The following is a 25,131-nucleotide window of genomic DNA, read 5'->3' on the forward strand; positions in this document are numbered from 1 at the left end:
GGTCTGCGCCAGATGGCGCTATATAAATGTCACAGGCAAATCTCACCCTCTGCTCAGTGTAACTCACGTACCTTTGGGCAGCTTCATAGTTTTGCATAGATCGCATCAACAGCGCTTCCGGACTAAGGGTTTTTTTTTTCAGAAATTTCAGCCAACTTCCTCATGCAGTTAAATTGCGGAACATGCAAGATGTTTGTTTTGTAGCCATGAAAAAAAACCCACTAGTTTTGGCCATGTTTTGTGTGTGCTAAGTGATCCAAAAAAAGTCAGTTCTGACATTCCTTGGTCCCTGCTGAAGTTTCCAGATGATTGCAATTGCCTGAGCCGAGTCTGCACCGTGCTCTGCTGTGCGATCTGCGGCAGTGGCGGAGGGAGCTGGATAACCCACCGTGTTTCCTTTAGTCTTGTGAAGCTTAAAAAATAAAAAGGACGAGAGGTGGGAGGGAGTGAGAGAGAGAGAGCAAAAAAGATGTCTTGGAATAGAGACGGTCTGGATTGTATGCCGGAGCCGGAGAAAAGTCAACTGAAAAGGACCTTGGAGTTGGGAGCCGTTATGACAGTGTTTAGCCTGAAAAAGTCACAGCCGGAGAGGCGAACCCTGCAGGTGATCATGGAAACCCAGCAACTGTCCTGGAACAGGACCGCAGACAAGATCGAGGGTGTCCGTGAGTATCCATTTGAGGCGGGCTCTAGTGCCGCTCAGTGAATCGTTGCGGGACTCCCGCCGAGCTGTCAGTTTCAGGCTGAGTTGGTTGAACAAAGATGTTGAATCATCATTCCGTGCTCAGAATTCATTAGGAGGCGGGCTTTTTGAAAATAAAAAGGCAGTTGCATGTTTCTCATTAAATCCTTACCATTTAAAGCCGCAATAATGGAACTTGCTGCTTTTTTTTAAGGTGAACTGTGGACCCGGCACCCCAGGGACTTCAAGGCAGGTTTAACCATGTGTTGCGGGGCGGGGGCTGGGTCTGTCATTCGGACAGCTCTGGGATTTTGGAATGTGGAGGAATGGGGATATAGCCCATGGCAGGAAAAAAAATGGAGGTGACATTCCCCCCCCCCTCACCACCCCCAATCCTCCTTCCCCAACAGTTGAATGAGGTCATCAGTTTTCTCAATCTTTTCCTGTGATTACTTCTCTATCATTTAAACTAAGGAGAATCAGTAAATAAGTAATGATATAAGTAATCGGGGATACATTTAAATTAAGAATAGGGTACCAACATTAAATGGATCAGAATGACATAAAACAAAAATCTGGATAACATAAACAATGAATAGGAGTAAGGGGATATGAAATGAAAGTAATATATAATATATATGCACATACACATATATAACATATATAGAACGTAAGAGACATATATATAAAAAATGTGAGTAGATGAACTTGTAAGCAAAGTGATGGGACAGCTGAGACCCATTGCTGCAATTCCGTGCCATGTGAGAACTTCAGGACGTTTGGCATATGCAGGAAATTGGTTGAACTCCAGCTCAGGGCATCTAAGCATGAGAAGCAGTTCAAGTCACTGCAGGGCATACAGGAGACTGAGAATTTTCCAAGATTGCAAGTTCCCAAGATTGCAAGTTCCCAGAGGTGTTCACCCTTCAGCTACAGAGAGTTCAGGAGGATAGTAAGTGGGAGGCCAGTTGCAAGGGTAGGAAGAGGTAGGCAATGCTGGCGTACTTCAAGAGTAAGGCAATTCCAAACCGGTTTTCAGGGCTAAACACCAATGACTGTGAAAACACCTTGGGGAAGTGGAATCTAGAGCATATGCACAACACAGACGGTCTCAACGATGTACAGAGATGCAGTGGTGAAGAGCCATGGTAAAGGATATCATTGAACAACTGCAGGGCATTCTGCAAGGAAAAGGGGAGCAACCAGAAGTCATGGTCTGTGTTGGAACCAATGACAAAGGTAGGAAGAGTCCAATAGACAGAGTTTCAGGAACGAGGGAGGAAGTTAAAGAGCAGAACCTCAAAGGTATTAAACTCTGGATTATTCCCATTGCCTGTTGAGGTGCAAACAATCAATACTGTTCAGTTCTTTTCTTTCCCAAAAACTGGTTCAAATGTTCCAGCAATCTGGAGCCCACCCTCTTGCACCATTTCTCTCATCACTCATTAACCTGTTTCATTTTATTGCTCCAATACTCACTAGTATGTAACACAAAAGAAAAGATATTATACTGCTGGGAGTACCACTAAATAGTGGGAAGGAAATGAAGGAGCAAATTTGCAGGCAAATAGCAGAAAGTTTTTTTTTCCCTTCATGGGATGTGGACTTCGCTGACTGGGCCAGCATTAGTTGCCCATCCCTAATTGTCCTTGAGAAGGTGGTGGTGAGCTGCCTTCTTGAACCGCTGCAGTCCATGTGGCGAAGTGCTGTTAAGCAGGGAGTTCCAGGATTTTGACCCAGCGACAGTGAAGGAACGGCGATATATTTCCAAGTCAGGATGGTGAGTGGCTTGCAGGGGAACTTCCAGGTGGTGCTGTTTCCATGTGTCTGCTCTTGTCCTTCTAGGTGGTAGAGGTCATGGTGAGGAGTGTTGGTGGGTTGCAGCAGTGCATCTTGTATATAGTACAGAGTGTATCGGTGGAGGGAGTGAATGTTGAAGGTGGGGGATGGGTTGCCGATTTAGCAGGCTGCTTTGTCCTGGATGGTGTTACGCTTCTTGAGTGCTGTTGGAGCTGCACTCATCCAGGCAAGTGGAGGGTATTTCATCACACTCCTGACTTTGTGCCTTGTAGATGGTGGGCAGGCTTTGGGGAGTCAGGAGGTGAGTTACTTGCCACAAGATTCCCAGCCTCTGACCTGCTCTTGTAGCCACAGTATTTATATGGCTAGTCCAGTTCAGTTTCTGGTCAATGGTAACCCCCAGGATGTTGACAGTGGGAGATTCAGCAATGGCAATGCCATCAAGTGTTAAGGGGAGATGTTTAGAATCTCTTTTACGAACATACATACAAACATACGAACAAGGAGGAGTAGGCCATTCAGCCTCTCAAGCCTGCTCCGTCATTTAACAGGATCATAATTGATCTGATAGTAACCTGAAATCTGCATCCCACCTACCCCCAGTAACCTATCACCCCCTTGCTTACCAAGAATCTATCCACCTCTGCCTTAAAAATATTCAAAGAGCCTACTTCCTTCACCTTTTCAGGAAGAAAGTTCTAAAGTCTCACGACCCTCTGAGTGAAAAAATTTCACCTCATCTCTGTTCTAAATGGGTGACCCCTTATTTTTAAACAGTGACCTCCAGGTCTAGATTCTCCCATAAGAGGAAACATCCTCTCCACATCCACCCTCTCAAGACCACTCAGGATCTTATATGTTTCAATCAAGACTCCTCTTACTCTTCTAAACTCTAATGGATACAAGCCTCATCTGTTCAACCTTTCCTCATAAGACAACCCACCCATTCCAGGTGGAGATGGTCATTTCCTGGCACTTTTGTGGCACGAATGTTACTTGACACTTATCAGCCCAAGCCTGAATATTGTCTAGGTTTTGCTGCATATTGACACAAACTGTCTCAGTATCTGAGGAGGTGTGAATGGTGCTGAACATTGTGCAATCATTAGCGAACATCCCCACTTCTGACCTTATGATGGAGGTAAGGTCATTGATGAAGCAGCTGGAGATGGTTGGGCCTAAGACACTGCCTTGAGGAACACCTGCATCAATGTCCTGGGACTGAGATTATTGGCATCCAACAACCACAAGCACCTTCCTTTGTGCGAGGTCTGACTCCAATCAGTGGGGAGTTTCCCTCCTGATTCCCATTGATTTCAATTTTGCTAGAGCTTCTTGATGCCACACTTGGTCAAATGCTGCCTTATTGTCAAGGGCAATCACTCTCACCTCCCCTCTTGTGTTTCAGCTCTTTTGTCCATGTTTGGCCCAAGACTGTAATGAGTTCATAAGCTGAGTGGCCCTGGAAGATGAGCAGTGATAATGGACAGCTTCAGTTGTCCTAAGGTAGACTAGGAAAATAACAGTATATGGGACAAAGAACTGGAGAATTTTCTGAGATATGTACAAGACAACTTTTTTGATCAGTATGTTTCTAACCCAAGGAGGAAAGAAGCAAGATCTAGTTCTGGGAAATGAAGTGGGACCAGTGGAATATATTGCAGTGGGAGAAATTTGGGAAATAGAAATCACAATATCATCAGTAGTTATGAAAAGGGAGAAGGAAAAATCAAATACGAAAATATTCAACTGGAGGAGGGTCAGTTTCAATGAGTTGGAATGGTGATCTGGCTGCGGTCGATTGGAATCACAGACTGGTGAGGAAAGCAATAAACGAGCAATGGGAGGTCTTCAAAGAGGAGATGGTTTGGGTATAGTCTAGACACATTCCAATGAGGGGGAAAGGAAGAGCATCCAAAGTTAGAACTCCCTGGATGACTAAAGATGTACAGATTAAAATGGAACATAAAAATTAAATTTATAATAAATGTTGGGCTCATAATTCAGTATAGAACCAAACTCAACACAAAAAATAAGGGGGAACTAACAAAGGAAATGAAAGGGGCAAAGAAAGAGTATGAAAATGGGTTAGTGGTAACATAAAAGGAACCCGAAAGTCTTTTATAAACACAAATAGTAAAAGGCCAGTCAAAGGAAGAATGGGGAAAATTTGGGACTATAAAGATCATCTTATGGAGGTAGAAAAATAGTCTGAGGCATGAAATGAGTACTTTGAGAATGTTGCCAATGGACAGTAAATGAAAGAATAATAGAGAAATTATATTGGATAAAAATACAAAGGTGGCGATTAAAAAGCTGGCAGCACTAAGACTAGGAAAGTCACCTGGTCTACATGTGATACGTCCTAGGTTGCTAAGAGAATAAAAGTGGAAATTGAGGAAGCACTGGCCACAATCTTCCAATCCTCCTTAGATATGTGAATGGTGTCACAGGGTTGGAAAGGTCCCCTGTTCAAAAAGGGGGAGAAGCATAAGTCTGGCAACTACAGGTCAGACAGCTTAATGTCAATGATGAGAAAGCATTTGGAGATAGTGGCTGGGATTCAGTTCTAGCAACAGGAGAACCACCCCCACACCACCAGTTGGAGAACTGGTAGGACCCCCACATCACTTCCATGGGGGAGGTGCGATGTGATTTAAGTGCCCGCAGACTCTTAACTGGCCAGCATTGGGCCTTCCACATAATCAAGCCCCCAGTGTTCCAGAAATCCCATTACCGAGAGCTGCCGGCCGATCAGAGGCTGACAGCTTTTAATTGCCCAACCTGAGGATCACCACTGGGTCTCTGGACACAGGTGAGCGGGGGTTGCGGGGAGGTGGGGTCACTGGAGAGAGGGGGCAGAGTGGGGGTTGGAGGCAAGGGGAGTGGGTGGTTTCTCTGCTTCCTGAGGCCAAGTCCCTCGATAGGGCACTGAGTGCCTGACAACGAGGGACCGATCCTACAAGGTCACAGGCAAACCCAATAGTGTCTTTGGGAAATATACGAGTCCCATTAAATCTCTGAACCACCACTAAAATCTGCTGGGCTCGGATAATTGCTCTTAAGTGGCCCATTTACGGGTCTAATTCACATCGCACCACTGGCAGGCGGGCTCTTCCTGGCCCCTACTTAATTGGGGAAAGTTTTCCCGACTCTGGGAATTCAATATGGATACTCTCGCACGATTCTCCCAGATCCCTCTCCACCCCAGATCCCCTGCCACCATCATGCCGCTTTGGCAGGCTCCATTAAATTCCATCCGGTGACCTACATTTTGCAGCCAATGGTGAAGCAACATATGAAATAGGAGCGGAACTAGGCCATTCAGCCACTCGAGCCTGCTCTGCCACTCATTAAGATCATGGCTGATCTGTTTGTGTTCGAATTTCACATTTCCATCTACCCCCGATAAACTTTGATTTCCATGCCTAATAAGAATCTATGTACCGCTGCCTTAAAAATATTCAGTGACCCCGCCTCCACTGCCTTCTGAGGCAGAGAGTTCCAAAGTCGCACAACCCTCTGAGAGAAATAATTTCTCCTCATCTCTCTCCTAACCGGGCAACCCCTAATTTTAATACAGTGCCCCCTAGTTCCGAGCTTGCCCACAAGAGGAAACATCTTTTCCACGTCCACCTTGTCAAGACCATTCAGGATCTTACATACTTCAGTCAAGTCACCCCTCACTCTTGTAAACTCCAGTGGAAACAAGCCCAGTCTGTCTAACCTTTCCTCATAAGACAACCTGCTCATTCCAGGTATCAATCTAGTAAACCTCCTCTGAACCGCCTCCAATGCATTTACATCCTTCCTTAAATAAGGAGACCAAAGCTGCACACAATATTCAAGATGTGGCCTCACTAATGCCCTGTATAACTGAAGCATAACACCCTTACTTTTATGTTCAATTCCTCTCGTAATAAAGGATAGCCAATGAAGCCACCTTGAAGAAAGATGCCCAAAAAGATTCAGCAATCTCTGTGCTGCAAATTCTCCTTTCCTGGCAGCAGTTCAAATCTGGGTAACAACAGTAATGTCAGCAAGCAGAGTAAGAAGCCGATCACATTGAAGTATTCTCATTGACTGCAGGCCAGGAAGTTAAAAGCACTAAATCCCTTTACTTCTAATTTAAAATTTCAGATAGCAAAAAAAATTATAATTGGATTAAGGTTGAAGCTGAAGTAAAGATAAACAAATAAAAAATTGCTTGAAAAATAGGTGAATTTTTTTTTTATCATAATGGAGAAATTTGACAAATATAAAATTAGCTTTTCAGGGACTGCGAAAGATGTAATTATGAAGTTAGATTGTTTAAAAACTTGGTTACACCTCATTCAACCAGATGTAATGTTTTCAAAGGCTTTTACAGTGAGACTAACAAAGTAAGATTGAAGATTCTCATCAATTCATAGATTTCCCATTGATGCCAGTCTGGGGGAACCTCAATAAAGCATCCACCAGAGAAGCTTACAATTACTGACAGCAACTTCTGCATTTTTGCACTACTCAGTGCATGTGTGGACTCCAGAATTTGCTATTGGTTTCAGTGAAGTAATGACAGCGAGCATCGACAGTTTTACCGTCATTACCACTGCAAATCAAAATCAATAATTTGGGACAAAACTAATTAGTATTTGGAAGAATATGCATCAATAAATGAAAGCCAACATAGATTTGTTAAAGGCAAATCGTGTTTAACCACTTGATTGAGTTCTTTGAGGAAGCATTGGAGAGGTTGATGAGGGTGCTGTGGCTGATGTTGTATACATGGAGTTTCAAGAGGCATTTGATGAAGTGCCACATAATAATTTGTTAGCAAAATTAAAGCCAATGTGATTAAAGGGTCAGTGACTGCACAGAAACAAAATTGGTTAAAGGGACAGAAACGAATGGTGCGCGGTTGGTTTTTCAGAATGGAGGGAAGTCACGGTGGTGCTCCCGATGGGTTTGTGTTTGAATTATTGCTCTTTTTGAGGCATATTAATTACATGGATCTGGCTATGCAGCACATAATTTCAAAGTCTGCAAATGACACAAAACTCTGAAATGTAGAAAACAGCGTTGAGGATAATAAACTTCAGGAGGATATAGACAAAGTGGTGAAACGCAGACACGTGACAAATGAAATTTAATGCAGCGAAGTATGAGGTAATTCATTTTGGTAGGGCGAATAAGGAAGGGCAATATGAACCTAATGGTACAATTTTAAAGGGGGTGCAGGAACCAAGAGCCCGGGGTGCACATACAGAATGCTTTGAAAGTGGTAGAACAAGTTGAGAAAGTTGTTAAAAGGCATATATAACCCTTGGCTTTATAAAGAAAGACATTGAGTACAAAAGCAAGGAAGTTATGATAAACTTTTATAAAATGCTGGATGGACCTTAGCTGGAGTATTGTGCCCAATTCTGGCCGCACATTTTAGGAAGGTTGTGAAGACCTTAGGGAGGGTGCAGGGAAGATATACTAGAATTGTACCAGGGATGAAAGCCTTCAGTTATGTGGAAGACTAGAGAAACTAAGGTTGTTTTCCTTAATACAGATCAGGTTAATTAGAGTTTTGATCAGGGTATTCAAAATCATGCAGGGTTTGATAGAATGAATAAGATGGAACTGTTTTCAGTGGCAGAAGTGTTGGTAACCTGAGGATACAGATTTGACACAATTGGCAAAAGAACGAGAGGCAACATGAGAATTTTTTTAATGCAGGGAGGTGTTATGATATGGAAGGTACTGCCTGAAAGGGTGATGGCAGCAGGTTCAATGATAACTTACAAAAAGGAATGAGATAAATAATTGAATTGGAAGTATTTGTTAGGCTATGGGGAAAGAACACTGAAGCAGAACTTATTGGATGGCTCTTTCAAAGAGCCAGCACAGGCACAATGGATCAAATGGCTTCTTTTGATGCTATATCATTTCATAATTCTATGATCAGAGAAATGTGACTTGCTGTCAGTATTTCTCAATGACTTAAAAAAACAGCAGAAAATATTACTGGTATTTACATAATGTTTCTCCTGCCTGTGGAACTCTTTCTTCTGGACAGTTATTATCCAGTATGTGTTAAACTTGTTGTATGTGCTACAGTTCTAGTTCACAATTTGCAGCTCTAGTGTATGAAATGGTTGAACATCCTATGGTCCTTGTCTGATATCTAGAACAAATTATGAGGGTGATTTGTGCCACAAAAAAAGGAAATAATTTCTGAGAGGGAGGGCAATGGCTGATACTGATCTGTCACTCGGCACCTTGGAGGGGTGAGTAAGCCTCACAACCAGTATTGCTCTTTCCCCAAGCCCCTTACATTATGATTTAATAGTTTAATAAATACGTCTGTTGGTGGCATTGTACTTGGAATCCACAAGCTGGCTTGCATGGCTGTCCTGTGTAAATTCTTCTATCATTGTGAAGCAACATGTCTTCCATTCAACTAATGAAGCAATTATATGGAGGCTAGGTATGAGCATTTATTCAGGCCTCTGAGTTTAACTTGATTGGGTTGCAGATAGGCAGCTAGCTGCTACTGAAGCTCTGCTAGTAGAGTCTTCATTTGATCAGAGACGATCTGTTTCTATACTGTGGTCATGAAGATGTGTGACAATGCCTGGACATGTTTGATGCTAAAGTGTCCTGCTGTACTATTGCTACTCTGGAAGTCGTATAAATGAAGAAAGTAATAATTTGCATTTACATAGAGCTTTATATCAGGATATTCCAAAGCACTGTAAAGGCAATTAATTAGTTTTGAGGTGTAGTCACTGTTGTGCAGAAAAATACAGCAGACAACTTGTGCACAGGAAGTCCTATAAACAACATGAGGGATTTTATCAGTTAGTCTGCTTGGTTGAGGGATAAATGTTCGCCACCACAACAGGAGGACTCCCCTGATCTTTTTTGCACAGTTGCACTAGATCTTTTACATCCACCTTAGCAAGCGGATGAGCCTTTGGTTTAATTGTCATCTGACAATGCAACATTTGTTCACAGTGCTACTTTGAAATGTTAGAATTGAATTTGTGCTCAGATTCTGGAATGGATCTTAAACCCATGACCCCTGACTCAGAGGCACAAATGCCTTCAATTGAGCCACGTTAACATTTCCATATTTATGTAATTGGAATTTATTTCTGTTTCGTTTTGGTCATATTTTCTGGGAATGTAATAGTTTAACAGCAACAAAAACTTGCATATTACTAAGATCCACTTAAGAGGATTCATGGCAACTATTCTGGACCCAATAAATATTGTTCAACTTTTAAGATGCACATACAGGCCATCCCAAACACATTGTGCAACAATGAGACAGATGGTACATATCACTGAATACTCATTGAGTCATAGAGGTCTACAGCACAGAAAAAGGCCCTTTGGCCCATCGAGTCTGTGCCGGTCAAACAAGTACCTAACTATTCTAATCCCATTTTCCAGCACTAGGCCCATAGCCTTGTATGCCATGGACATTGCAAGTGCACATCAAAATACTTCTTAAATGTTATGAGGGTGTCTGCCTCTACCACCCTTTCGGGCAGTGAGTTCCAGATTCCCACCACCCCCTGGGTGAAAAAATTCTTCCTCACATCCCCTCCTGTCCCTTACCTTAAATCTATGCCCATTGGTTATTGATCCCTCCACCAAGGAGAAAAGTTTTTTCCTGTCTATCCTGTCTATGCCCCTCATAATTTTATACACCTCAATCATGTCCCCCCTCAATCTCCTCTGCTCCAGGGAAAATAACCCCAGTCTATCCAATCTCTCCTCATAACTAAAACTCTCCAGCCCAGGCAACATCCTGGCAAATCTCCTCTGAACTCTCTCTAGTGCAATAACATCCTTCCTTTAATGCGGATTCCAGAACTGCATGCAATACTCTAGTTGTGGCCTAACCAGCATTTTATACAGTTCCAGCATAACCTCCCTGCTTCTACGCCTTGGCTAATAAAGGGTTGTACATAAAGGAAAATTTTGCCCTGCAGTTGGATTCACACAGTGCTAGAGGAAATTAGAGATTGTGTGAGTCTCATTTATTTTGTTGTAGTGCCATGCAGGACATGCCAAGCGAGGGTTGCCAACCTTGCAGGAATGTCCTGGATTCTCCAGGAATTGAAGATCAATCTCCAGGACACTGCTGTGTGCAATCTTGGAGAAAAATCATCAGGGCATTAAAAAGTATTGTTTCTTTTTTGTCATTTTCTTGGAACATTTCTCTTTATCACATATAAAAATATTGAAAACGTGTGGGGAAAAAGGTTGTTAATCTGACAGTCAGGCATCATCCAAATGGGTAATGAGTCTAAAAGCAAAATACTGCGGAATCTTGAAACCTGAAACAAGAGCAAAAATTGCTGGAAAAGCTCAGCAGGTCTGACAGCATCTATGGAGAGAAAGACAGAGTTAACGTTTTGAGTCCATATGACTTTTAGTCATACGTACTTGAAACGTTAACTCTGTCTTTCCCTCTACAGATGCTGCCAGATCTGCTGAGTTTTTCCAGCAATTTTTGTCTTTGTTGCATATTGAGCCTTTTTGTTTTCCAGTTGACGTAGGACGGGAGTGCACCACTAGGATGGATGTGTTGGCTGACTAATGCTGGCGTGTGGGGGCAATTCATATAAGGAAATTTCCAGGAATACATTTAATCACGGTTGGGAACCCTATGTCAAGTCGGTTATAGTGCACCAGATTTCCAGGAAATCCAAGACTCTTTTGGGTTAAGAAATATTGCATTACAAAATTTATCTCAAGTTTGTTTGTCCTGACTCTGTATGCAACCTCAAGTACATCATGGACATGATTCAAACATAGAATGTTTATGTAATGATAACTTGGAGAGGTGGAGGACAATAGTGCACATTTGAATGCGTTGAAAATGTGCTAATAATACAGTTATTCAGTAGAAATTTGCAAATACTTTCTACAACTTCATACATTGAACCTCTATAAAAATCATTTTCTCTCTTTAAACATTTTGCTTTTACCCCTCTTTTGCTCTACCTAAGCCACATGCATATTGCTTATAACTCAAGGAAGGACAGGTTACCACCAGATTGCTTCTTGCCTGTCTGTATGTTGGGTGGTTGGTTCAGCTTCTCTCTGGAGAAACACTGGCCTTTGTCCAGCACTTCCCTGGTAGTATTGGCTGAGAAGCCAATCCTGTCAGGAATAAATTGGAGGAATTACATCATTGACCATGGGTACCAACTCATCACACCAATGTTGGCTCCAGTGTCCCGAGGCTGCTTTTAAGATCTCTTGACAGGATATTTATCACATTCCATACAAGGCTCTGAACAGCAGTTTTATGATATTTACAGTTCATTGTAAATGCCTACATGGATTTATACTGCCTTTTGTTATGAGGTAATCATTGATATCCATCCTCTTATTCATTATTTCCATTAGATTTGAGTTTTTTTAAAAAAAGGAGTTCATCCTCCTGAAAAAGTGTTTAACAAATAATTTGTTGTATTAGAAAAGCAAGGATTTAAAATCCTCTTACCAAAATATGGCTCAGAACTACTAATTCCTCATTGATTTCTTATTTGGCTTCCATGATTGAACCTCAGCGAGGCAATTAATTCATAATTTTTCATTCATTTTGTATAAATATTGAACTAGTTGATTTTTTTTAAAGCAAGAGTAGATTGTCCCTGGTTGAAACCATAAAAATAACCAAACTGCATATGACTATGTAATTGGGTATGGAACATGTTGTGTTTTTATAATGATCTTACGGCACCAATCAGTCATAAGGGATTGGGTAAACATGTTATGGGCTCATTTATTTAGACAAGGCACATTAGAACAGGTATACAAAGGTAGAAAACTTGAAACCATCAGCAGCAGAGCTGTGTGTGCTGTGTTTTGCTCACAAGCTAGAGTGAAACTGAGACTGGATCACATGGCACACCTCCCTTCGAGTGATGGCATGCTGCTATCCCTTAAAGGCATATTACAATAGAACAAAGTCTAACGGGACATTGAATTTGATACATAGGCCATGTAGGAAAACATTGTTGTATGACTTCAATTCCAGCAGTATCATATTTCAAAGTAACTTCAATTGATCTTCTTGATGCTATTTACAATGATTATCAAATAAAATTTGACCCATCACATAAGGAAATATTAGGGCATGTCAAGTTTACCTGTCCTAATATCTCTCTATGTTGCTCAGTATCAAAATTTGTCTGATAATCATTCCTGTGAAGCACCTTGGGACATTTTACCACATCAAAGGTGTTATACAAATGCAAGTAGTTATTGTTACAATATGTCCATTCAACATCAACTTTATTGATGAGATCAGGCAATTGTAGCAATTGTAGCAACAGCAAAGCGACCTTGAATCATCTTTACTTAAACTTTCAGGGGTGAAATTGGTCTTCAGAACAAAATGAATTTAACAAGTTGGCAATCATATTACTTCAATGAAAAAGAAATTGACAGGGTGTAAAACAAGCTGTCAATTCCCCATCACCTGCTTCAAGCTATAGTTCAAGACCAATTTCATCCCTACAGTCCCGATCCACAACAATAAAACTTACTGAAATTTTCATAAATTTCTTTGGTTCGGCTTTTAGTTTGGGCTTACATCTGTGATGCAAAGTTCATAAGTGAAATTGGACATTTTGCAGTTTTTTTTAATTCATTCATGGGATGTGGTCTTCTCTGGCTAGGCCAGCATTTATTACCCATCCCTGGTTGCCCTTGAGAAGGTGGTGGTGAGCTGTCTTCTTGAACTGCTGCAGTCCATGTGGTGTAAGTACACCCACAGTGCTGTTAGGAAGGGAGTTCCAGGGTTCTGATCCAACGACAGTGAAGGAACTGGCCACAATTCATCAACTGCCTGCTGAAGCAAAAATTCCCTAAAGAGCCTCGATATCAGCCAACTTTGAATTTGAACTGAGAAAAAAGGAAATCATTATATTCCACAATTAAATGAAGCTGTCAATCAAAACTAGAGTTCAAAGACACACGGGAACAGCCAGATTTAATGTTTGCACCCATTAAACAAGACAGCTCTGGTACAAAGAATGGTTGCTTTCTCCCTGGTGGGCTGACCACCACCATTAACAATCATTTGCAACACTTATTAATTCACCTTGCCTCATCCTGCTTTGAAAAGGCACTTGTTTATGAGTCAGTGAGCATGTAGTTCATTAGTAGAATTACAAAAATAACAATGCAGACAGACGTTCGGGGAAATAACCAGCACGTCAAGCTATGAGTTCCCATAGCAAATCTAAAAAATACAGGATCATGTATGATCATTTTTGAAAACATTGGCTTGCTTTACTAATATTATCCTGCAAGGAGGATCAATAATTGAGTTTATATAACACTGATGTTTGTCAGATTATTGTAGAGAGCAATGCGTAAGTTGCAGTGCATTTGGTGCTTGTCAATTTACTTTGCAAAAAAAATAACTTTTGCATAATGATGGGAATTTTGGCCTTGGTTTTTACAGGGGAGAGGTTGTGTGGGGTGGGGTGGGGTGGGGTACGGGCAGGGAGCATGGGCACGAGCCTGGTAGCGGGCTCCTCACCCACTCAGGTCAGGAACATGGAGACTCTGTTGTTAAGATCACCAAAATAGGACTTCCCTGAGAGATTCAATCAGGCAGCATCGGTGGAGAGACAAAGTTGGTATTTCAGGTCGACGATCTTTCATCAGACGGTTATCAACCTGAAAGGTTAACTCTGTTTCTCTCTCCTCAGAGGCTGCCAGACCTGAGTGTTTCTAGAACATTCTGTTTTTATTTCAGGCTTTCAGCATGTGTAGGATTTTGCTTTCGTGCCAGCCAGGTACAAAACCTGGCCAATGGGTGGCAGTGGGAGCTTGGTTGCACTGGAAGACGGGGGGTACCTGTGCAATCACCACATGCAATCAGGGAGGATTGGGATTCTCTTTCAGTGCATGAATGGATGTAAATTAGGAATGCGGATGCCCAAGGACTCCTCAGGTCCCCCATGGGGGTGCACGCCTGCTTCTCCTGGCCCACAAAGAGTTCAAAGAGAATGTACTCTTTTGAAACTTATTTGTCCTCTTCTGGCCAGTCAGCTCCTCTTACCATGTTTCTGCTGCTTGACTCCCCCAACTTGCCATTATAATTACACCGCGGTGCCGATGGTGTCATCAAATCATGAGTTTTACATCTTAGTTAAGGTCCTGCTTGCTTTTCACGGGAGTCCCATCGAGGGCCTGAATCACCAAAGTTAATATCGTGGCAGCTGGGAATGTGATGTGTTGAAGGCAGGATTTTAATTTTCAAGATTTTAACCTCTCACCTCACCCTTTCTTGCCTTTTTGTGGTGGTGGTAAGAAGAGAGATTTAAAATAGAGGTTTTTGTTACATTTAGTGTTGTATTTTCCCACATACTTCAGCTTCCATGATTACCACGATCTTAATACAGATCAGGTGAGTTGGTGCCTCTTCTAAATTTAAATACTTTTAAAATCCTAGCTTGAAGGAGGGGAATAATCAGTGGCAGTCTGGTGATAGAATAACAATCAACTTTGCCTAATACCCCTGGGGCAGTGTTCAAAGATTCATCTAATCCATAAATGCCACAGGATCCTGGATCATCAGCCAGGGTGGCAGGTTCTGCAGCAGTGGGGTTGAAACAAATTGGGCTCAATTTTTAGCTTCCGATGAGGGCAAGCACAGAGGGAGGTGGGCTCAAAAATTCCTGGCACCATTCTTGCGCCCAGGCCAATTCCCTGAGGTAGGATGGGTAGAAGAGGTGGCAGCAGGGATATCTTCCCACAGGGAATGGGTAGCCAATTGAAGCAGTTCTAAAGCCTAATATCAGAGGCTGGCTGAAATTTCCCAGTCCCTGGGGTTGTTAGGTATCAGTGTAGCTGCCTGGATGCAGCCTCCCAGTGGCAAATGGAGGGGCCAGCACTCCAGGTAGGTTCTGAGGCCTTCAGCTGTCGCCACAGGCAACCTGTGGAGAGGAAACTCCTCTACAATAGTGGTCCAGCTGCTAAGGGCCTTTTTTATTTAAAGTTAAAAAAAATTGGAGAGAGAGTGTCTCCATCTTGGGTGCCCTCTGTCTCACTACCTGTAAAGGCATCCTGCTGCTGCTTCTGTGCTGGAGGGCCTTCTACTGGCCCTCTTGCTTCGCTTCGTGTATCTACCCACTGCCTTTAATTGAATGGTGAGCCCACCCTCTGGCTATTCATTAGAGAATTTGGGGAAAATCACAGCTAGGTGACTGTTCCCCACACAGTGTGGGCTTCTGGCTCCTGTTTGATCGCAACAGCAGGACCCCGAAACCTGTGTGGAAACTCCAAAAAAAAAGGGAAAAATTGGGGCAAGTTCCAGTCCCACCAACACCATCGCACACATTGATAAGCACAAAATATTTTTAGTAAAGAAATATAGGGCTAGATTTTAGCATTCATGTAACAGTGCTTCTTGTGGTGGGATTGCATATTGGGAACTTGGTCATTAATTCATGGGTTTAATATCATGCAGGGAATGTTGATCTAAATGCCTGAATTCCTAATGAATGTGCTTGTTGCCAAAAGCTCTGGGTTATAGGTCGGGCTGATTAATCCATAAAATCTACCTCCCAAATGAATTGCTGGCTTTTGAAAGCTGAATTGCTGTTGTTCAGAGGCAGCATCTCACTCATGTTTGAACAATCCAGATCTAAGGAAATGAGACCTGGCCTGAGGGGATTGTGTAGAGACAGGAGCAAATAAGGTGATCGTTTCGAAGGTGAACTGTAGAGTCCCATTGTATGATAGAATGCCAGTCTTCCCCATTAAGAAAGAGCTATATTGGCAAAATTGTCAAGTTTTACTGCAATAGCAAAAGACAACACAGACATAATTTCCATAGGAATTCTGTGTTTTTTGATCTGGGCCTGATTCCAATTAGTAGTCAGCAGCCATGAATTGGTTTGGTTTATTCAGTTTAAGAGCTAAGCCAATTCAAGCCAGCTGCACTCTTATTATAATTATGATCTTGAGTTGGGGCTGTAAACCATAGAAAGATTATGGCAGAGGGGGGGGTGGTGGAATGCATTTTCTTTCTAGAATATTCAAAAGTAGTATGAAAACAGGTCAGAGTTCCTTAATGCATCTATATGATTATTGCACATTGAATGAATATTAGCTGTTGGCTTTTTGATTGAAAGTCCCCTCCCCCACATGCCTTGTGCTGCAATATTTTGTGTCACACATTTACAATGTTGGTTTCCAACATTGTTTGCTTTAAAGGAAAATTTGGTTGAAGCTTTTATGGTGATTGATAACATGTACAACAGAAACTTTCGCTTGTTTGAAATCTGGAGCTCTGTTTTTCACTGGTAGCTTGTAATTTTAATTGAGAATGTCAGCAAATTTGAAACAGCAAAAGCGGAGGTTGTATTACTATTTGGTTCATTAACACATTCATTCTTCTTCTAGGACCTGAGTTTGAAGACAGCCGTTGACTAATCTGATAATCTGAGCAAATAATTAGGAAAACTTAAAGAATGCTATCATCTATTGTGAGGGAAATTGAATACAAAAGTAGAGAGGTTGTATTTCACTTATACAGGGCATTGGTGAGACCACATCTGGAGGACTGTATACAGTATTGATCTCCTTACTTGAGGAAGGATGTAAATGCATTGGAAGCAGTTCAGAGAAGGTTTGGTTTGAAGGTTTCAGAGAAGGAATGGACGGACTGGGCAAAATTTTTATCTCGGCGGGCGCGCTCCCGACCCGCTTGAGTGTGAAATGACGTGTGTCGGCGTTGGCCAAGCATGCTGACTTCAACGCGTAGTCGCACAATACTTCGGTCAATTAAAAGGCCTGTTAAGGTCATTAAAGAATAAATTAACTTAAATTTGTCGCTGCCCATCCAACCTTACAGTTGGCGGGCAAGCGAAAAGGCCAAGCGGCCTTTGCATTTTTTTTGGACACCTCATCCACAGGTGGGATGAGGTTTCCAAAAGCGAATAAATATAAAATAAAAGTTTTAAAATTTAATTAATAACATGTACCTGCTCATGTGACAGAGAATCATGAGGGGACATGTTTCATTACATTTTTCAAATCTTTATTATGCTTTTTAAAATGCTTCATCTCCCTGAGGCAGCTCTGTGCCCCACTCGCCCACCCTCCTCCCCCGCCCCCAACAACAGGCAGCGCTGACCGTGCCACTCGTGTTTCAGGCTGGGCGAGACTTAAGTGGCCCGCCAGGGTGAAATCGCGGTCCAGCTCTGGTTGTGGGCGGTGGTCAGCTTCTGCCCGCCCCCACCAAACCCGCCCGACATGGTCTGAATTCTGCCTATTGTCTTATGAGGAAAGGCTGGGCAGGCTAGGCTTGTATCTACTGGAGTTTAGAAGAGTAAGAGGCAACTTGATTGAAACATATAAGGGGTCTTGAAAGGGTGGATGTAGAAAGGATGCTTCCCCTTGTGGCAGAACCTAGAACTAGGGGTCACTATTTAAAAATAAGGGGTCACCCATTTAAGGCAGAGATGAGGAGAAAGTTTTTCTCTCAAAGGGTTGTGAGTCTTTGGGACTCTCTTCTTCAAAAGGCAGTGGAAGCAGAGTCTTTAAATATTTTTAAGGCAGTAGTAGATAAATTCTTGATAAGCAAAGGGGTGATAGGTTATTGGGGATAGGTGGGAATATGACGTTGAGGACAATCAGATAAGCCATGATCTTATTGAAGGCAGAGCAGACTCAGGCCAAATGGCTTAGTGCTCCTAGTTTGTATGTTCTTATGTGTTTTTGTATGATCACTGTCTCTGTTCTCTGGCAGCTAAATAGGTCTTCATTGGAAAAACTCAACCCGTTTCTTAACAAACATAAGTGCACAGCAAAGTAAAAACAAAAACAAAATACTGCGGAAAATGGAAATACTCAGCAGGACAGGCAGAAGCTGTGAAGAGAGAAACAGATTTAGCATTTCAGGCCATTGACCTTTCATTGGAACTGAAAAAGTTAAAGGTAGTTTAAGCAAATATGGAGACAGGGAAAACAGGGAAGAGATGAAAGAACAAAGGGAAGCTCTGAGGTAGAGTGGAATGCAGGAATGGTCAAATAATAAATGTGATGATGATGTGAGGTGGTAATGAAACAAGTAAAGAAACAAAATGTAGGTCCAAAGGAGCTATAAATGGCAGCAAATGACTGAAAAGCATGACTGTCTTTAATTCTTCGGACAGGGCCGTAAAATTCCACCCCAAGACTACAAAGATGGCTGGTATGAAAATATTACAGGTAGCACATTTTGCTCTGAGGCTTGGCTTAGAGTTGAACAGAGAGAGCTTTATACTATTTATGATGGATCACCATTTTTGGTCACGATTCAGCATCACCTTCCCATGTGTTGGTGTTAATAGAACAGACCTTCATGGAAGCTTTGAGATTGTCATTGAAACATTTCCTTTGGTCCCTGTGTGAACAGGCTTACTGGCATAGCTCAGAATAGAGCATCTGTTTTGGCAGCCTTGAATTGAGCATTCTGACATGTCCCATCCATCTCAGTTGATGTGTGATTGTCATGGCCTCCACACTTGGCATGTCTGAGTCTTGGACAATGTTCATATTTGTTCATTTGGCCTCACACTTTATTCGCAAGATCCTTCTAAGACAGTGTTGATGATTTTGTTCTAAGACCTTGATATGGTGCTTGTAAGTTGTCCAAGCTTCAGCACTGTAGAGAAACATAGGGAGAAGCACTGCCCAGTAGTCTTTAAGTTTAGTGTTGGGTCTGATATCACAATTCTCAAAAACTTGAGTGCGTAGGCTGAGCCCGCACAATAGGATTCAGTGCTGTACTCCTTCATCAGGGTCAGATTTTTAATCCTTCCAATCAACAAGAGCAGCCACCAAGAAAGAATGGTGAGAGAGATGGAAAGAGAGGGCAGCTGCTCGAGCCAATAATCTGCCTTGATCTCTACCGGCCCACAGCCAATGTCCTCACTATGGGAGAACCTGTTAGTCTAATATGGGGCTCATAAGCCATCTGAAAACCCAACAATCCACAAGGAAGAATCACCCTCAGCATGAGGGATTGCTGATGAAGATGCTGTGTGTCTAACTTGTGCTACACCTGAATATGTTAATGTAGGGAAGTGTCCATTCTTCAGTCGTAACATTGTTCACTTTGATGAGCACATAAAAAACATAAATAGATGTAAGAAAGTAAGGAAGCTGAAGGAACAGAATGTCAAAGTCAAGATAAAGGAAATGAACAGTGGGGTTAAATCCGCTGTTACTGAGCATTGCAGTTTCTAAAAATCGAGCGTGTCAAGCCAAAGTCATACAGCTATAGTGAATGATGAATTCATTTTAAATAGCAGGGATTGTGTATTCCAAGCAAAATGAGTGGATTTATTCTAGAAATAAAGTTTAATGCAAGTTTAAATAGATTTCTTAGTAATGCTGAGGGGTGAAGTAGTATACATTTCAGGCCATAACTTTTTCAATTTTTCATAACTTCCTTAAGGGCAATTATGATAAACCTGTATAAAACACTGATTTGGCCTCAACTGATCATGTATGGTTCTGAGCACCCCACTTTAGGAAGGATGTGGAGGCATTAGAGAGGGTGCAGAAAAGATTCACAAGAATGGTTTCAGGGATGGGGAACTTCGGTTACATGGATAGATTGTAGAAACTGAGGCTGTTCTTCTTGGAGAAGGTTGGGAAGAGAATTGACAGGGGTGCTCAAAATCATGAGGGGTCTGGACTGAGTAGATGGAGGGAACCTGTTCCCATTGGTGGAAGGATCAAGAACCAGAGGGCACTGATTTAAGGTGATTAGCAAAAGAAGCAACGGTGATATGAGGAGGAGCATTTTTACACTGTGAGTAGTTGGGATCTGGAATGCACTGCCTGAGAGCCTGGTGGAGACAGATTCAACCGTGGTTTTCAAGAGAATTGGATAATTATCCGAAGAGAAAAAAATTGCAGGTCTACAGGGAAAAGGGCAGGGAGTGGGAGTAGGTGATTTGCTCTTGCACAGAGCCAACACAGACACAACAAGTAGAATGACCTCCTTCTGTGCTGCAACTATTCTATGATTCTATGAATTATCATTTTTAAACATATTTTTTAAGGTATATAACATATCTTAAAAGACTGGTGATGCATTCTTACTGAACTTCTACAGGGATGAACTATTCTCTCTGTACTGCAGCTGAACACAGGAGAAGCCTGTTTATTGAGGTGATAACTTAACTTATATTACTTAGGCTAGCCCCCGTCATTTGCTAACAATCGTGCCATTGAAAATTTTGTTCCGCATTCTGCAGGTCACAGTGCACATTGGCAAGAATGGTAATGTACAAATCCTGGACCTGATCTTTTTTGTGGGGATGGAGAGGGTCTTTAGCTTATCCAAAGTGGTGGTGGAGTCCTGATTCCGGAGGTCCCACCTCTGAACCTGGCCCCCACAATTTTTGCTGGGGGGGGTGTGGAATGGGGAACAGGGGCGGGTTGTGGTTTGCACGTCCGTGGTTCACAGAGGCAGCTGTACATGTAAAAGTGCGGCTACCTTCTGTCAGATGCGATTTTCCTCACCCAGGCTTCTGAAATACGGCTCATCGACTTTAACCTTTTCAGGTGAAGGTCTAAACTTACCAGAGTTCTTTGGAGAGGTAGGGTACCCTTTTGGAGAGGTAAAGGACCCTTTTGGATAGGCCCAGTGATCCCTTTGGGAGAGATAAGGTTCCCTTTGCTAGAGGTCAAATGCGTTTTGGGAGAGGTAAGGTGCTCTTTGGGATTGTTAAGTATGGACATGAATGTGTGTTTAAAAATTGATAAATTATTTGGAACTCTCAAGGCACTTAAATCCCATTGGAACTGTCAATCTGTCAGAATATTTAAATCTCTTGCGCTTTAAATTAAAAAAAAAACCTGAAGTTTAAAAAATCAGTGCTTGCCATTTCACTCTGTTGACATAAGCCTGAGGGCCATCATTATAGCATTTGTGCTGCATGACTGATTTCACAACCTATCATTATCACAGTGTAGTGCCAGTTCACAGTTTGATTGACAGCTCCAAGTGGTTATAACATTTTTGATAGAGGGTTATGAATACAAATGCTTGTTTTTATTAGGGATTAAGTTGAAGAAATTTAAATGTAGTCCATGGGTTTTTTATCAATGAGAGTGGTTTTTAATAGTGAAGTAATGAGTAGACACTTAGAAATTTAGTTTATTTAGTATCAGCATGGCTCCTGAGAATCTGCCCATGGTGGATGCTGGGTGAGTTGGCATGGAGGGTATAAGGATAGAGGGTGATGGGTGGTTGGTAAGGGCTGGCATGAGTTGGCACTATGTTAGCATAGTGGCTAAAGATATAGGGGTGGGTAGAGGTGGTTAGGTCATGAAGGGTACGAAGAGATATGGGGGGGTGAGTAGAAGGGCATAGTTTTGCATGGGGGTATGAGAAGCTATGGGAAATGGGTAAGGTATAGGTTGGCATAGGGGTGTATGAGGGGCCATGGGGGTTGGGTGGGGGCATGAGGTGGCACGAGTTGGCATGGATGATGCATGGAGAGTGTGGGGGGGTGTGAGGGGGTGCTGACTAGAGGGCTGTTTTTTGTTTCTTACCAGTCCTGGGCCTTTCACACAGCCCGCCTATGCACCTGGCAACCCCTGTGGCTGCCTCTGGGGCAGTTTCTTGCGAACCGGGTTTGCAGAGTCGGGGCTTTTCCTGAATATGCACTCCTTACTTGACTGAAAATTCAGGACCTGGTAAAATGTCATAATGATCTCATTGAATGCAAGGTATATTATAAACTAGCAAAATGGTGTGAAGCACTGTAAAATCTGTCTGATGTTTTTAAAATTTTAATTGTTTTGGTTTATCGAGTGGGGGGGGTTGTTACTCGTGGGGATATATTTTATTTGCTCAAGACATGTGGATGCTACTGGCAAAGCCAGCATTTATTGCCCATCTCTAATTGCCCTGAGAAGGTGGTGGTGAGCTGCCTTCTTGAACCACTGCAATCCATGTGGTGTAGGTACACCCACATTTCCATGGAGCACTCCTATATCAGGTAACCTTTAGGTGCACAGTTGGCATGAGTTGGCTCTAAGTTGGCATAGTGGCTATAAAGGGCCAGGTCTACTCTACCCCAACAATGGGCCTTAGCCCCAATCTCAGAAGAGCTATTTAGCCAGTATGGGCATTCTTGCCATTTACCATGACAACTATCCCAAGGCTTGTCTCAGTGACGTTTTCAATTAATGCCAAATTCGGGTAATTTTTGTGCTATAGAGAGCAAGCACAGGTGCGGGGGAGCGCACACTGAAAGCTTCCTGAAGGTGGGGAGCTGAAGAATTTTAAAATCAAAGATAAGGATTTTAAGATTACTTAACCACTTGCAATGGGTAACTTTGTTCTTCATTCTGGGAAATTTCAGTTAACAACAACTTCTATTTTAAAAATAGATGCTTGTACGAAAATGTCACCATCGCATTGAAGTTTCAGGGAGGGTACCTCGTAATAAAATGACTTAGGCATTGATTCTTTATCTCTGAGTTCCAGTCTAGCCCATAATGATGGGGTGGAAGTTTGCTCTACCTGATCTGAGATGAAATGAGATTGGGTAGTCCCCCAAGTAGGTATGGTCTATAGCAGGATTTCCTGGGTCATCGGGCGGGCGTGGAGGGCGGGCCCGGGAGTGACCGGGAAATGGCCCTCCGCCCCTGACCGCTAATTCACGCTGGATGGCCAATTAGCGGCCAGCCAGCGTGAAAGGCGTGCTGCCAGGGTGGGGGTGGGAGGAGGGCGAACACAAAAGTCTGCACAGGTGAGGGGGAGCGCCTTTCTCCATCAACCAGATACTGAACACTTCATCATTCAAAAACAGTAACACCGAGTGAAGGCAAAGGATTTTACCGTACCCCAGGCTATTTTTAAACTGGACATTTTCGCTTCATGAATGGGCTTCTGATTCCACATTTTTCCTCCTGCTTGATCTTTGAGGAGCACTGCTGAACCAGCTCTACTCAATTCAGAAAAGAGAACACATGGCAGGCCAGAGTAAATAGCTTGCCTGGTCTCCAGGGGCCATTATTAAATCAGCTCTTGAACACTGTAAATCAGCAGCGATTAAAGAGCCAGGTGAAAAAAGCCATTGGGTCAAATTCAGTCTGGGCAGACTTTAGATCACTGGGCTACACTTGAAATAAAAACAATATTGTTCATATATGAAACCATAGAGCCTTTAGCGCTGTCGACATAAACAGGAAAAACCTTATACATTTGAAGGCAAGTTTGCTTTCCCACAGAGTGATCAAAATTACAGCGCAGAAAGAAGCCATTGTGACAGTGCCAGCTTTTTTAACTGGAGTTATTTACTCAAATCCTATTCTCCTGCTATTTCCCAATGTCTGTATTCCATTTAGTTTCATTTAATTTAGTTTCCATTTCTTCAAGGGCCTGAGCAATATTACAATTCAGTTAGAAGCGCTGTAACATTGTCAATACCTCAGCTAGGCAATTGTCATTTATGTGTGAATATGCAGTTAGTTTCAGCATCATGTCCAGAACCAACTTTGTTTTCATCTCCTGGAATCTAAAGATGGATGGAATGAGTTGCTGACTGGCAGTCAAGAGTGTGAAGCTTGGGCTCACTTCCACTATCCTTCTTAATTCTCAATCGCCCTTTGAGCATCCTGTTTTTGCCAGTTACAGGAATTGTGTAAGTACCAGAACTAACGCCTGTCTCACATGTCCTGTCTTTCAGGACTGAAGTAACATAAACAATTCAGAGGTAACTGTATAAGGTTATACGGTCAGAGATGGAGGCTCTAACACTGTACTTCTTATATTCACTTCTAGTTAAAGTTCCACCCGTTATGTCTTTCTCCTCACTATTTTACCAGGCTGAGAATACAAAAATAGTCAAAGGCCTTTACAGCACCGCTGAATGCAAGTGCTTGGTTTACTGAGAATTTTGTTAGTCATAGATGGTGTTATACAGATTACTGAATTTTACAAACTGACTCCCAACACTTGGGCCTGAATTTTAATGTGGGCATTGAGACCTCAAAGTCGCGGTGAAATGCGAGTCCTGGGCCCATGCTTGCCAGCAGTGGGACTGACTCAGCAATTTTACCACGGATGGCCTCCTAATTTGCCGGCAGCTCTGAAACCTCAGCAGCACCAGCGGTCGAGATGGTCACTGCTGAAGCAGGTTGATCACCTCAGCTAGGTAAGTACAAAAAAAAAAATTTAGGTGGGCGAGGGTCAGAGGATGTTCCCCTCCAGAGAGTTTGTTGGGGTCTTGGGGGTTGTCTTCCCCCTCTTTGAGCCATTGGGCCTCTGACTCCCTGGGCTGTCGCAGGTCGGATGCCTGCTTGAGCATGGTGGAGGGCGGGGTACCCCACCATCGGCAAAAATGTTGGCAACCCCCCATAAAATGGGGTTTAATTGGATTTTTAATTATGCAAATCGGCTGCCCACCCGACCTTATTACAGCCCACCCCTAGAAAAATGCTCTGGCAGCGGGACTGCATTGAGGAGCTGTCTTGATGCTATTTTACCGCCCCCCCCCCCCCCCCCGGGTCCCGTCCCCCGTCCCCCCCCGTCCCCCCTCCTGCCACTGGGGGGCCCAGTAAAATTCTGCCCCTGTTTCCTATCAACTACGACATAAGAAGTTATCTTTCACAGGAAGTGTGAC

General features: G+C 42.7%; 1 protein-coding gene across 1 annotated transcript in view; it reads left to right on the forward strand.

The window, feature by feature from the left end:
- Positions 1–450: 450 nt before the first annotated feature.
- The window catches only part of plcg2 (phospholipase C, gamma 2), a 189,345-nt gene continuing 164,664 nt past the window's right edge, over positions 451–25,131 (forward strand). Inside the window, exon 1 of the mRNA XM_078544554.1 lies at positions 451–665. Coding sequence (XP_078400680.1) covers positions 470–665 — 196 coding nt within the window. The 5' untranslated portion in view covers positions 451–469. The remainder of the gene's footprint in view (positions 666–25,131) is intronic.

This window comes from Cetorhinus maximus, chromosome 6, assembly GCF_964194155.1.
Source record: "Cetorhinus maximus chromosome 6, sCetMax3.hap1.1, whole genome shotgun sequence".
In the NCBI taxonomy this organism is placed as follows: domain Eukaryota; kingdom Metazoa; phylum Chordata; class Chondrichthyes; order Lamniformes; family Cetorhinidae; genus Cetorhinus; species Cetorhinus maximus.